Genomic DNA, 13,678 nt, shown 5'->3' on the forward strand with positions numbered 1-13,678 from the left:
TAGTTAATTCAGTTCAAGACTGTGTAGACCAGCCCTAGTATTTGAGGCATTTTCCCCCTCCATCTACAGTGATATCAGGTAACTTCATAAAACTTGTATTTGTATGCATTGCTGTTTGTGTGGTCTGGAGAGAGATCAGGAAGGCCATACTTAATTGTCTTTATTTTTGATGACTTTTGATACTGGAAAGTTGTCTCTGGACAATTTGTCTTGCTTGTTTATCAGCAAGAGATTAACACTAACACTATATAGTACTGACTACTAGTGTTATGTAATAGTCTGATTTTTAAATTTTATTAAACTAGTATCTCCTGTTTAAATATTCTAATCTGTTTGAGCTGAAACAAATTTGTCTTCCATTTATAATATATTTGCAGTTGCCGAGACTAGTTGATTAATCTAGTGCAGCGGTTCTCAACATGCGGCCCAATTAGCATACAGCTGTGGCCCAGCTGTGTGCTAAAGGCTGCAGGGCCTGCGTGGCTGGGGTCTGGGCTGCCAGGCTGCTCCACTGGCGCGGCGGGGTCTGGCTGCCATGCCCCGCCCGGCGCAGCAGGATCCGCTCCTGGCCCCACACTGTGGAGAGGTCTCGGGGTGGGCGCTGGGCATAGGGGTCTTGGGGCAGGGAGTGCAGTGGTTCTCAAGTAGTTTTGAGAACCACTGATCTAGTACTTTTCAAACAAAGAGCAAATGTATCTCTGTGTTGTTGTTGTTGTTGTTGTTTTACTAGAATCAGAAGTTTTGGGCCATGAAATGTCTCTTCATAACTGAGTCAATTTATAAAAACATGTATAATGTTGAGTTAAACATTAGCTTGTTTTTTAAATGGGGTGTGAATTATGCTTATGCGGATCTTAAGACTGCATTCATTGCAATATGTTCACTTTTTCTTTGATAGTTTTACAATGAATTGACAGAAATCTTGCTGAAATTCCAAAACAAATGCAGTGACATCGTTTTTGCCCGTAAGACTGAAAGAGATGAACTTCTAAAGTAAGAATCTAGTATTTTGTTTAAGCGCTAACGAAAATAATATATATTAGTCATAACAAGTACAATGGTTGTGCTTACTATGGTACTTAACTGAGAGGAGGAAGGATGGCTCTCTGGATAAAGTACAGCTCTCATAAGAATAAGTTGTGCCTTTCTAACACATTAAAATTATTTGAAAGGATTATCAAAATAGTGGTAAAGGGAGCAGTTGAACAAATTATTAAACTTCCAGAAATCTCTTCACAAGATGCTGTTTATCATTTTTATCCTAGCTAGTGTCTGCATAATTTAGCCTTATTCATACTAGTATCTACCCTTTCAAAATTTTTCAGATAAATACCATTTAAAGCTGAAGATCATTGCCCCAGAATTCATTATTTGTTTGTCAGAAATTACAGTTGTCCTAATACTTTGGATGTCCTCTGACAGATATTTGGAGTTCACTTGTACTAAACAATTTTCTTCAATGTATCCTGTAGTAGGGAATTCTCAAGTAGTACTTGATAAAATGAAAAAGTATTTCCTATAATCTATTTCATACTCTACTTTTGTATAGATTTTTTTTTTACCACCCTCATTATCATAGTGTCTGTGCACATTCCAGTAGTGCATTAAACGTTGACTACCTTTCTGTCATATCTTTGTGCTCTCATCCTCTTCCCCAGGGTGAGAAGCATGTGCAATGAAGTGTCTTGTTTAGACAGACGTTTTTTATTATGCATGTTGCTATGTATTTATGTCAGAGAAGGCAAGGTCAAAGAAATGCCCCTTCTGCTTGGGGTAAAAGGTGATGAGGGAGCTTATGCCACGATCTTGGACCAGCCTCTGAGAAAACTCTGTCTTGTTGCCTTCAAGTGACCTTTGTTCTGTGATAACCCAATTGGACTTCTCTGTTCTAGTCACTTGATATACTGCTTTTCCATATACTCTTAAACTAAGTCTGTTCACTTTCAGAACGCTGCTTCTTCCACAACCCCTCTGTTGCCTTTAGTGGTTTTTTCTCACCTTTCTCTGGATCTTTTTATTTCTGCTATGCTTCTGAAGGGAAGTATTCAAGCTGAATGCTTCAGGTCATAAGGTGATCATCAGCTGGCATCAGGAAATCATCCTGCCCCCTGTGTGCCCAGTAACATAAACCTAATGCTGCCCATTCAGTCTAATTCATTGTGGTGATCTAACATAAGGCTAAGATTTTGTCATGGGTATTTTTATTAAAAGTCATGGACAGGATGCAGGCCATAAAAAAATGTACACACAGTAATGCAGTTTTCACTACACCAATACAGAAGCTTTTAAATTGCCTGTTAAACCTTATATAACTTTGACTACTGACAAGATTGTTAGTGTAAAATGGTCATTTACTAACAGAGCTTTCCACGTTTCTGAAACAGCTTGTTGTATTTTGCCAGGTTGTCATCTTTGGGTGTCCGTCATCTCGCAAGATACCTTTGTAAGACAAAAATGATCTTTAGCAGTCTGCACTGTTATCGGGCACTGACAAACTTCTCAGAGCTATTATGGCCAGACTTGGAATGCGATCTTAAGTTGCACCAAAATTTTACAATGTCAGGGCACTTCATTTCAGAAACTGCACTGCGGTAGCTACAAAACTCTGCTTTTGCCAACTCATCTTCAAACCTGGGAATAGAACCAAATACATTTAGTGATGCAAGGTCAAGAAGTGTGGGCTGATGGGGATCAAACACTCAGCAGGCTTTAAAAAAGCTGGCAGCTGGTTGACAAAACCATTCAGAACCAGTCATGTAGGCTTTCTTAGCTAACAGATTGTCAGTCGTGTCACTGAAGGACTTTGCCAACTGGCAAGATCAGCCAAGTCATTTGCCCCCTTACGTGATCTGATTTCTGGTTTTTCATAAGCAGTGAGAGTTGCCATTATTCTTGGTGCAAACAGTTCTAATGCTGCAATACCTGCTTTTATTTCCATTGATTTACTGAGTGACCACATCTTCAACAGATAAATTACAGCTTCGCTCCCACTCCTCAAAAAAAATCCACATAATCCTGCAGGTGGCTTCAAACCAGCTGTTTCACCATATGGTTACCAGTGAAGGTGGAATTGCAGGCACTTCCTTTTGCTGCAATGATTGACCGAACCGTGTTTTGTGGGCAGGGCAAGCAGTAAATGCACTTTTTAAGGCAATAACAATTTCATTTACTTTTCCAAATGTTGTTTTTCTCCAGGTTTTGCCCACTAAGTTGAGAAGATGTGCCGTGCATGTTACGTGCACTGCATTTAGAAAAAGTGCTTTGAGACTCTGCTCCCAGGTTTTCTTCATATATGCAGCATTGTCAGTGACAAAAGCAGTGACTTTTTCAAAAAATTCCGTATTTCTGAATTGTTTCCACCACTGCGTGACTCAGTTTTAAAGTTAACAATCTTCAAACATACACACACTATTAGCAAAGACTTCAATTCCAAACTACCTTCCCCTTGTCTGCTTGAGGTGTCTGCGAAAGACAAACAGGGATATTCACTATGTAGCACCCTTCAACATCAGTAGTTTCACCTGCTATGAGACCAATTCCAAAACATTGATTCAGCAGTTCTTTCAGGTCATTTACATGTCTTTCAAAAAGCTTTGGCAAGTATGTTTTTTGGAGATGATCCAAGGTACGTATAACATCTATGTTCTACATGGAGCTTTCCAGATAGACAACTCTGCTAAGAAAAGCTAAGACATGTAGTAGAATGTTAGCAGTGCAGAAAGCCTCTGTAAATATCTGTCCTATGATGCATCTGTTCTTCAGTCTTTACAGTAAACAGGTCACTCACCATTTTGTATAGTTTAGCTTTCTTGGCCAGACCCGATTCAAGGCCTTGTGCCTTACATTTATGCAAAGCACTTTCTGTATGTTTGTCACAGCTTGCTTTTCGTGTGTAATCTATAGGAGCGTTACATGCTGTACAAAACATCAATCCGTCACTTTCATGAGATTTTTCCATTTGGGTATTTTACTATTTCTCTGCTTAGCAGTTGTATTTGCCATTTTGCTCCTCAGTGTACTTTGGCGTTGCCATTTTTTATCTCACACAACTAAAGCTCCCGCATGTGCTCCTCATGATTGACTGCTCAGTTACAAAAACCTTATTGGCTAAGCAACAACTAGGGCCAGCATTAGGCTGACTGGGATCCAGGGCCGAAACTAAGGTGTGCCCCTGCCCCCTGGGTCTGAATTTAATGGAATTTTGAGGAAGTTGTAGAGGTCTCATAAAAATCACAGAATCCATGACTGATTCTTACCCTTAATCTTACGCCTTCCGGTGAATAAGCCAGCATTGTCAAGTGCTTGAGACCTGAGTACCAGAGAGGACTGCCGTTTGATCTTGTGTGACAGTTATGTTGTCATGTAGATTAGTCAAGCACACTACAAACAGTTGCCAATAGCACAGCTTTTCAGCCTTCACATGTAGGGTGACAGTATCATGCTGCAACAGTGATATGTACATGGATAAGGTTAGTACAGTAATATGCTTTTTGAGGATCAACCACTTGGCCTTTTTCTTGCTTAAGAAGAAAGCTTATCAAAGCTACATATGTTCAGTCTTTCTAACCAGATCATCTTATTCACCAAAGCATTGATGAAGGCTGCTTGTTACTGAAACTACTTGGGGAATGTTTCTTTAATCAGTACACATGCCCTATTGACACTTAATCCCCAAATCCTGTCCTATCCTTTTTTTAGAAGTGCTTTATATGGAAATTGTGCTTGTAAAGTAAATCTTAACATTTAATAGTGTTGTTCGCTGGCCTGCCACATCATCAGGCCAACAAAGAGAAACCTAAAGTTTCTCCATTGTGGTATATTTGAGGTGAGGATTCCCAAATTCACTTTTAAGCCTGACAGTCTCACTTTCTCAGTGTATAAGGTTAAAGCTGTAAAATTAGTGCAAACAAAATATTATTGTCTGTCAGTAGTTGGTTAGTGTCACTAGCACTGTTACTGCTTGTACTAAGAATTGATCACCACCAGAAAGTTGTTGTAGGACAGGATAAGATGATCAGACAGACTCTTCAGGATATTTGTAGTACATCTCTACTAAAAACTCTTCTGTATTATGCAAAATCTAAAATCCTAGTAAAACATTAGTCAGTAAAACACCTCCCATCCCCCAGGTAGCTTCTTGTTTGGCATTGGAACCTTTGGAGCCATAATATGACAGTTTTTTAATGTTAATCAAGGTATAGGAGGAACATTAAAATGGATTTTACTTCTAGCATTGTTGTAAGAGCTTTGTAGTTTGAAAGGCTCGTTTTTAGTCTTCAAATTGTTTTTAAGCTGGCTAAAGTATCCTAAGTGTGTGGTGACTTTTTTTTAAAGCATAAAGTTAAGCTGCAGATACTCAGGGCTTAACTTTAGAGAAGATATGCTAGTTAATTGGATCTCTCTCCTAGAAATCCCTTCACCTAAGATGTTGCATTTTGTTTGTGACACTTTTGGGATGTGGTATTTAATAAATAGTAGTTCCACTGTCTGCTGCAAATTGAGTTTGGCTGTTCATATAACCTTTTTTTATAAAAACCCACCAAGACAGTATTGATCTCTTGTTCATAAGAGATCTCTCATTCCCTTAACTGCAATGACAATTTTCTTTCTCGCTTAACCAGCCAGACCAATAGTTGTCTAGTTTTGTCTCCCTCTTCTGAGTTGACCTTCATATTTGTCATAGTATGAAACTCTAGTTTATTATTAGCGAGATTGGAGAGAGTGATACATTTTTATCTTTCAGTTTTCTATTTCAAAATGCCATATATAAATTTCTAGCTGCGACACTTTCTGATTTTATCTAATTTATCATACTTTTATGTGAAATAGACTTCGTTTAAATGTTAAATGGTTCCCAAAGAGTCTCAGTAGAATTGGCCAAATCTCAAATATTTAACTTTACCCCAACATTTTTGAATACGCTACATTTCTCAGAATGTCTGACTTAAATCTCCAAACTTCTGGCTTGGAATTCCCATGGAACTGTAATATCATAAGAAAAGGGTAGTTGTTTGGTGTTGCTTTAAGTATCTTATACTAGCTGAACTCTCTGAGCATCTTATAAGATGCTTGCTTAATAAAGTTTAACTAAAGAATAGAGATTGCATGCTGAAGAATGTGAGAACAAGTGTTCTGAGAGCTGCAGGTTTCTGGCAGTTTGGATATTCAAATGTTTTCCCTCTGCCCCAGTTTTCTTAGGGCTAGTCTATACTGGCAAACGTGGCTTGTGTGGTCACGGCAGAGCACTGGGAGAGAGCTCTCCCAGTGCTCTTAAAAAACCACCTCCAGGAGGAGTGTAGCTACCAGCGCTGGTGCACTCTGTACACTGGCGCTTTACAGCGCTGAAACTTGCTGCGCTCGGGGGTGTTTTTTCACACCCCTGAGCAAGAAAGTTGCAGCACTGTAAATTGCCAGTGTAGACAAGCCCTTAGACTGTTCATTTTAGTCCAGAAGATCATATCCACTGGAATATCTAGGAGACTAACTTTTCCATCCTACCCTGAAACATGGTCGGTCTTGCTCTCAATTAAATAAAAATGTATGTAATGTGAAATTTGTCCTCTGTATGTGAAACACAATCACTTTGCAGAGTAAAGAGCTTAAGATTTTTTTATCAGTATGTCCTTTAGCGGTACCTTTTGTAACCTAAGAGTATGTCTACACTAGTAGAGAGATTCTCACTAGCTTGGCTTGAACTAGTGTGTTTAAAAATAGCAGTTTGGACTTTGTGGGCTATCTACCCAAGCTTGGACGGAGGATGGTGGGGAGTGGTGGTGTCTGAGCTTGAGTGGCTAGCTGGAGCCTTAGCCGCTGCTGTAACATCCACACTGCTGTTTTTAATGTGCTACCTTAAGCCAAGGTAGTTCGAGTCTGTCTGCCTGGGCTAGGAGATATGCTGTAGACATACCTTCAGAGACGCTCAAAGTTGCTGAAACGTTGCTGATTTTTCTAGGAGTATATTTTTTCCTAAAGCTTGGCTCACTTCATAAGCTATATTCTGGGTGGATTTGGAGCCCAAATAAGAAATAGCTGTGCAAATTGTTAAAAGGATTGGCTGGAGGAAGGACTGAACAAGGTGAGATCATTCTCCAGTCAAAAGTGGGTCCAATATTAAGTGTTACACTTTAAAATAAGATTGGCACAGCCAGATCCTGACTTGTCTTGCCTCAGGTTATTAGTGAACAGAAATATAAAATATAAAATCTAAACCATACTTTTACTCTTTTTAATAGAGACTTACAACAAAGCATTGCTAGAGAACCCAGTGCTCCCTCTATTCCTTCACAGCCTGCATACCAAACCGCAGCAGCCGGAGGAAGTAAACCTGCTGCATCAACTACTCCAACTCCAGCACCCAGAACCATGGTGGTAAGTAAAGGCTTGTGTTGTATACAAGTTGATAACAGATTGGCCATGCTTTGTAACAGTATTTGATTATAATAACGTTTAGCATATCAGCCTCTTTAATGTATTGGGGTACAGTAAAACCTTAAAGATACGAACACCAGAGTTACAGACTGCCCAGTCAACTGGACATAAAATGAAACCAGAAGTAACCAATCAGGCAGAAAAAAAAATAGCAAATACTGTACTGTACCTGAATTGCATCTAAAGGTAGGCACATCCGGTCTCCCTGTCCCCACGTGCATGGGGCATCCACTTACAGCAAGACGCTGGGGCTGACAGCCCAAGGCAGCCAGAGCCAGCCAGCAGAGCAGGAGCAGCTCCGAGGTCTGCACTTTCTCTCACACACAGCCTGTCAGGAGTGGGGGACACACTATTTTTACCCCCCACCACCCTCCGGCTGAGAGGGAGACATGCTGTTTTTACACACATAACACACCTCTGCAGGCCGGGAGGGGGGCAAGCTGGCAAACTCATTCAGACCTGACTAGGGAGCTCAGCTGCTGTTGAAACCTGGCCTGGAGTGTCAGCTGCTGGATCTGGAGCCTGAACTATGCAGAGTTATGAACATTTCAGAGTTACTGACAACTTCCATTCTCGAGATGTCTGTAACTCTGAGGTTCTACTGTACTATATTTTAACATCTATTGCCAAATCAAAGGGGGGTGGGGGTGGGAAAGCATTCAGTGGTTGCAATTGTCACAGTGGTTGCAAATAATAAGGTTTATAGTTAACTTTGTTTGTTTCAATTTCCATTTTATCATCTTTCATTTGTCTCATAACTTTCTAGAAAGTTTGAATTAAGCAATTATACAGCAATATAAATGTATAACATTGTGTAAAACCAAAAAAACCTTTATAGAATTGAACCAGGTGTTTGCCTTGAAAAACTTGGTCTAATTGACATTTTTTTTTCTTTTTCTTCTTCTTTTTAGTCTAGTAAACCACAACCACCAGCACGCCCTCCACCACCAGTGATTTCTACAGCAAATACTCCTGTATCGACAGCCACTGGAGCTACTGCTTCTCCAGCTCCTCTACCTGGTTCATCTGCGGCTAGCACTGCACCATCACAGGCACAGGGACCACCTTACCCAACCTATCCAGGATACCCAGGGTAAACTATAAGAATGCTTAAGTAGTTCATAGATAATCATTTTTTGGTGCTGTAAATTAGATTATTTTGTTAAATGTGAATTGAATTTAAATAAGCTGCATTTAGTGGACACTGGGGTTTTGTCTTCTGTGTTAAGATCTGTTGTTTCTTTGATTTGTCATGTCTACAGTTCAGATACATGTTGGTGTAGGACAGAAATTCTTAAACTGTGGCCTGTGGACTGCTAGGGGGTCCTTGCTTAACTGACTAGTCACAAAGTGCTGGCTCTCCTTGCTTCTAGTTCTTACATCATATTAAAGACAGCTAAAACATATAATTGCTAGAGCAATGTAATGTAGTTGCAAACGTGAGGACTCATGATGGTCCACGATACTGCTTTAGACATGATTAGTGCACTTTTTCGGGGAAGGATGGGTAGGCAGGAGGGGAAGAGTTTGAGATGCTCTTGTAAAAGGGCTTTGTCTTTAATTGTCTTATGTGAAGAAGCATTATAAATAGAATTTTACGGACCTCTCTTCTGTTTGCAATATTGGCTTCTTGTTCTAGAACTAGTATTGGGTATTCATTTTTATATCTTATGTCCCTTCCCTCTTTGAGACTAGTAACTAGACTGTGGGAACCTCCTGAAATACCCTTACTTGATTTGAGTGCAGGATGGATAAATGTAGCTTATAGCCTTCAATTCTGTCTTGGTGATGTAAGAGCTATGTACATATGTACCTACCATTGTAGTGAGTTTTATATTGCTACATGCCGAGGGAAGATTCGTGAAGTAGAAATCAGCTCTTCATTTAGCTCTGGCAAGTAGTGCATTTTGTATAAGAATTAAAGAATTGGTATTGCCACTCTCAGTGACAGCACACTTATATAATTGGCAACACCCTACACTCTTAAAATCCCAATTTTTTTATTTTTAAAAGAGCCTATTTTAATTTTGCAATTGTATTTAGCTTTTTCAGATTCTATCTTGGCTTCTTGGTTGACACGGGGTCTGCCTTTAGAGTGCAGCACTAGCAGTTCTGGGTCAACTGACAGGAAGAGTCTTTGTCTTTGTGATCCTGCTTATTAAAGACAGCATTAAAGACAGCATGTGGCATCTCTCAGGGTGGGGACTGAGTCTTGTTGGGGAGAACTGTGAAGTCTCTAGCAAGGGCAGGAGGGAGCCTTTGATAGCTTGCTCTGGCACTCTGCAAAGCTGCCAGGAAAGCAAAGGGAAGGAGTCGTCTTCACCTGAGAAGCCCTTACTCTTCCTGTGGTCACCACCAGCAGTATATATATATATATATATGACCTCTTGTCTCCCTTTCCTCTGGTACCTGCTGCTGTGTATATCCTGTATATTCTCTAACTGCCTCAGACACAAATGTGAAAGGAAGAATGGAGAATTAAGTAGCAACTAGAGGCGACACTGGGAAGAAGAGGCTAGTAAGGGAATCCTGTACAAACATCTAGATGACCTCACGAGATGAGACTTCTTTTCCTGCTGCCTAGGAGCATGCCCAGAATTAGGAGTCATCTGTCAGCTGCAGTTCCTGCTAATGCCTGCTTCTCTCCCTGTGGACTTTTCCCACTCCTCTCTCTTCCACCTTGTTGTAGCCGGTAGAGCGAATGGGATATCTCCATTTCTGAGGCAGACACTCTTCCTATTAGTCACTTTGTTGTTGCAGTGAGTACAGCCCCTGATTGAACACAGTGCTGTCCAGGCAGACCTTATCTTAACCAGTGAGTTGGAATGGTCTGAAAATACTAAATACAATTACATTCAACATTGTTTTTAAGAAGGGGGGTGGAGGGGGAGAATTGGTTTAGAGCAGGGTCATGGTCTTTCTAGTTATGAAAAGCTGCTGTTTTTTTTCCTTTAGCTGAATTTCACTTCAAGGTATTGTGTTGCATTTAATACCTGCTTCCTAAAGGTTATGTGCAGTAGTAAATGCTGTAAAGGGGGAAACAAGTTGAAACTGTCTCCTGTGGGTTTCTTGCCTTTTTAGCTTTCTCTCTAACGCTGAATCCTATTGCTGCCTCAGTATTTAACTTGTAATTTTTGCAATTAATGGATGCTGTTTTCCACAGGTATTGCCAGATGCCAATGCCAATGGGCTACAATCCTTACACCTATGGCCAGTATAATCTGCCATATGCACCACAAATGTATCAAAATCCTGGACAAGCACCATACCCAGCACCTCAACAACCTGGATACCCTTACCCTCAACAGCCTTATTACCCACAGCAGTAACATGTCTGCAAAGAAGTTCTGCTTGTTAAAAATGAGAAACTTGCAATAAGCATACTAAAACTTTAGCTCCAATTAATGTATCATACTCTACTGAATGCAGTCTATAGCTCCTGTCTGTTAAATACTCAAAGCTGTATTCCAGTTTCTGATTGCACTAAACCTCTTGAGAGATTTGCTGCTGCTGCAGTCCAAACACTAGGCACGATGTGATCAGAATTAAATTACAGCATAATTCAACTGTATGAAAACTGTAACTGCACTTAAACTAAACCAAAATGTTTCTTTACAAAAATCTTCCATTTCAATAGTAATGGGGATATTTGAACAGTGCGTGCACTGGGTGTGATATATTTTACAGAACTACATAGGGTTTCCTTCTATATTCTGTTGGTTTGTATCTCTTTTTGTTTGAGTTTAGTTACTATTTTGTCTAATCAAGGCCTTGTAAATCATATAAGTAAATAAAAAATAAATGATGTAAGAATAGTTTAAATTTTTTTAAACATTTGCTATTCTCATTACCATAAAAAAGATGTTTTGTGTGACTGTTATTGTGGATTTGTCCTTTGAGTTCTGCTGGTCTAGGAAACAGAAGCAGCTGTTCCATAGTTAAGATTGCAACTGAGTTTCCATTTATTCCACCTGCAGATCTGCAAACCAAGGAACAACTAGCTCAGCATTGGTTAGAATAAGTCTGGTAGAATTTGTCTACCAAATTTGAAGTGAAATTGGCAAGGGATTTGAGTTAGGACACACTAAAAATAGTTGTTCAGTTCAAAAAGTATCTAAAAGTTTTTGCCACTTCATGGTCTCCTCACTTCCCTCCTGCCACTCTTCCCCATCTCCCAAACCTCCAGAAAGTCGGGAGAGCTAGCTGCTCACTGCATTCACCTATTCAAGGTTAGGGGCATGGGCATAGGACCAAAGATGGGCTGATCAAACTCAACTTCTCAAAACAAGATTGTCAATGTTTTCTGGCTCATCTACTCCAGGCTTAAAATAAGGATCTGATGACTACTGTAGACCTCATCTTCCATATTTAGGAAAGACTCCACCATTTACATTTTGAGGTCTCTCAGCAAAGAAAAAGGCTAAACAGTTCCCTATGGAAGCTTGTCATCAATGCAATTTTGTAAATTAAACCATGTTAAAAATAGCAGTAGTTACCACAGCTCGATGATTTTTGTAACACTTGTTCTAGCGTGAGAAAAGAGAGGAGACTTTTTAAAAGTGAGCTTGCTGGACAATCATCTTAACTCCCTACTGAGCTGCCTTTCCTCTTCAGTCCCTTGCTACCCCTAGAGGCTCTCCAGCTATCTGCATCTGGAATGATCTTCCCAAGGGGCAAGTGTAAATCTGTAGTAATGTGCTGTTCTTGGCTCATGGTTTTGGGTTGGGGAATATTTCTGTAGAGCTTGGCCTACTTGCAGTGTTCTCACCTACCCATCTGTAGCCACATGACTGAGACCTGAGAGGCTTCTGTAGGCTTTGAAGCAAGGGGGGACACAGAGGGGAAGCAGCACGCACCGTTTCCTTCCCCAGCAATGATGTGTAGGCTTATATTTCATTTTATGTGAGGAAGTTGATTGTGGTTCATGGTTTTTGTGAAACATCTATTAGCCATGTCTTTGGGACAGCCTGTATTTCTAGAGGTATATTTGATAAGGGATTGGATAATCTGTATTGCTGTTTGGTCCACAGTATGACAGAATCCTGCCATCGTGTCATGGGTCAATTTAGTTTAGATTTTCTGAACTGCCTCCCGCCATGTATCCTTCTAACACAAATTTTTCTATTGCCACTTTTTATAACTTTTACCACTTTTTCAAATTAAATATCTGATGTAAACAAATGTGTTTAAAACATTAAGGCTTGTTTTAATTATAACCTTTTTGCCTTTGAGGGCACCAGTCACCATGACATCTGAGTGTAAACCTCTTCTTAAATAATCTTTTCCAAGGCTTCCCCCTCCCCCCCTTTTTAAAGGAAATTATATGCTGTGGGTGACCAAACCGTGAGTGCCATGTGGCTCTTCCAGAGTTAGTGTGGCTTGGGGCACCCTATGTCTCCCCATTCTCTGCATACCATACTGGCAGGGGGAGGAGCTCGGGGCTTCTGCCAGAGATGACTGATGTCTGCTGAGAGTAGGAGGACACAATTTAAATGTTCATCCCACTGCAACAGCATGAATCATGTTTCCCTCTTACTCTCAGCGGCCCCTCCCTGCAATTCCCAAGTGTTTGCCACTGATTCTCTACCCAGAGCTAACAGCTGGAAGCTGCAGGGAGGGGCTATTGCTTTAGTTCCATGGGGAGAGGCAATGGCTCTTCCTCTAGCTCTCAACTGTTTGCAGTTGCCTCTCCCAAGCTTGCCAGCTCCAGCAGCGCCCATGCAGGGAGGGGGCCTGGCGGCACCCCATGACCAAGCAGAACTAGCAAACCATGGCAAAAATCTGAGGGGAGGGGGATATGAGCCACATGTCCCCCTACATATCGCCTCTGGCTTCTGCCCAATGGGAAGGGGGGTCTTGGGCATAGGTATTGACTCCATGGGTGCTTGGGGACTCAAGCACTCACTGAAAAAAAATATGGGGTGCTCAGCACCAATGAACCACCGCTAGGTGGCAGGAGCATGTACATGGTACACAGTGAAACCAGAAGGTGGAAAGCACCCACCGGCAAAAACAAAAGTCAGTGCCTGTGGTCTTGGGACTTCAGCAGCAACAGGATCTGATTTACAGAGAGTATTTCTTTCATTAAAGTGGTCTATGGGGAATTGTGTGATTATGGGAGACTTTAATTTTCCACATATAGATTGGAGAACAAATGCTACTAATAATGGTAGGGCCCAGCTATTCCTGGATGTAATAGCTAATATTTCCTCACCAAATAATCACTGAACCAACAAAAGGGGATGCCATT

General features: G+C 40.7%; 1 protein-coding gene across 2 annotated transcripts in view; it reads left to right on the plus strand.

Annotated features, from left to right (window-relative positions):
• Positions 1–11,303, plus strand: part of LOC112110660 (programmed cell death 6-interacting protein) — a 51,106-nt gene extending 39,803 nt beyond the window's left edge. For both annotated transcript variants that reach the window (XM_024205770.2, XM_024205771.3), the window contains exons 15-18: positions 899–993; positions 7,233–7,368; positions 8,340–8,521; positions 10,592–11,303. In XM_024205770.2, the coding sequence (XP_024061538.1) occupies positions 899–993; positions 7,233–7,368; positions 8,340–8,521; positions 10,592–10,757 (579 nt within the window). In that variant the 3' untranslated portion in view covers positions 10,758–11,303. The remainder of the gene's footprint in view (positions 1–898; positions 994–7,232; positions 7,369–8,339; positions 8,522–10,591) is intronic.
• The last annotated feature ends 2,375 nt before the right edge of the window (positions 11,304–13,678 follow it).

Source organism: Terrapene carolina, unplaced genomic scaffold (genome assembly GCF_002925995.2).
Source record: "Terrapene carolina triunguis isolate 2854851 unplaced genomic scaffold, T_m_triunguis-2.0 Scaffold33715, whole genome shotgun sequence".
Classification (NCBI taxonomy): domain Eukaryota; kingdom Metazoa; phylum Chordata; order Testudines; family Emydidae; genus Terrapene; species Terrapene triunguis.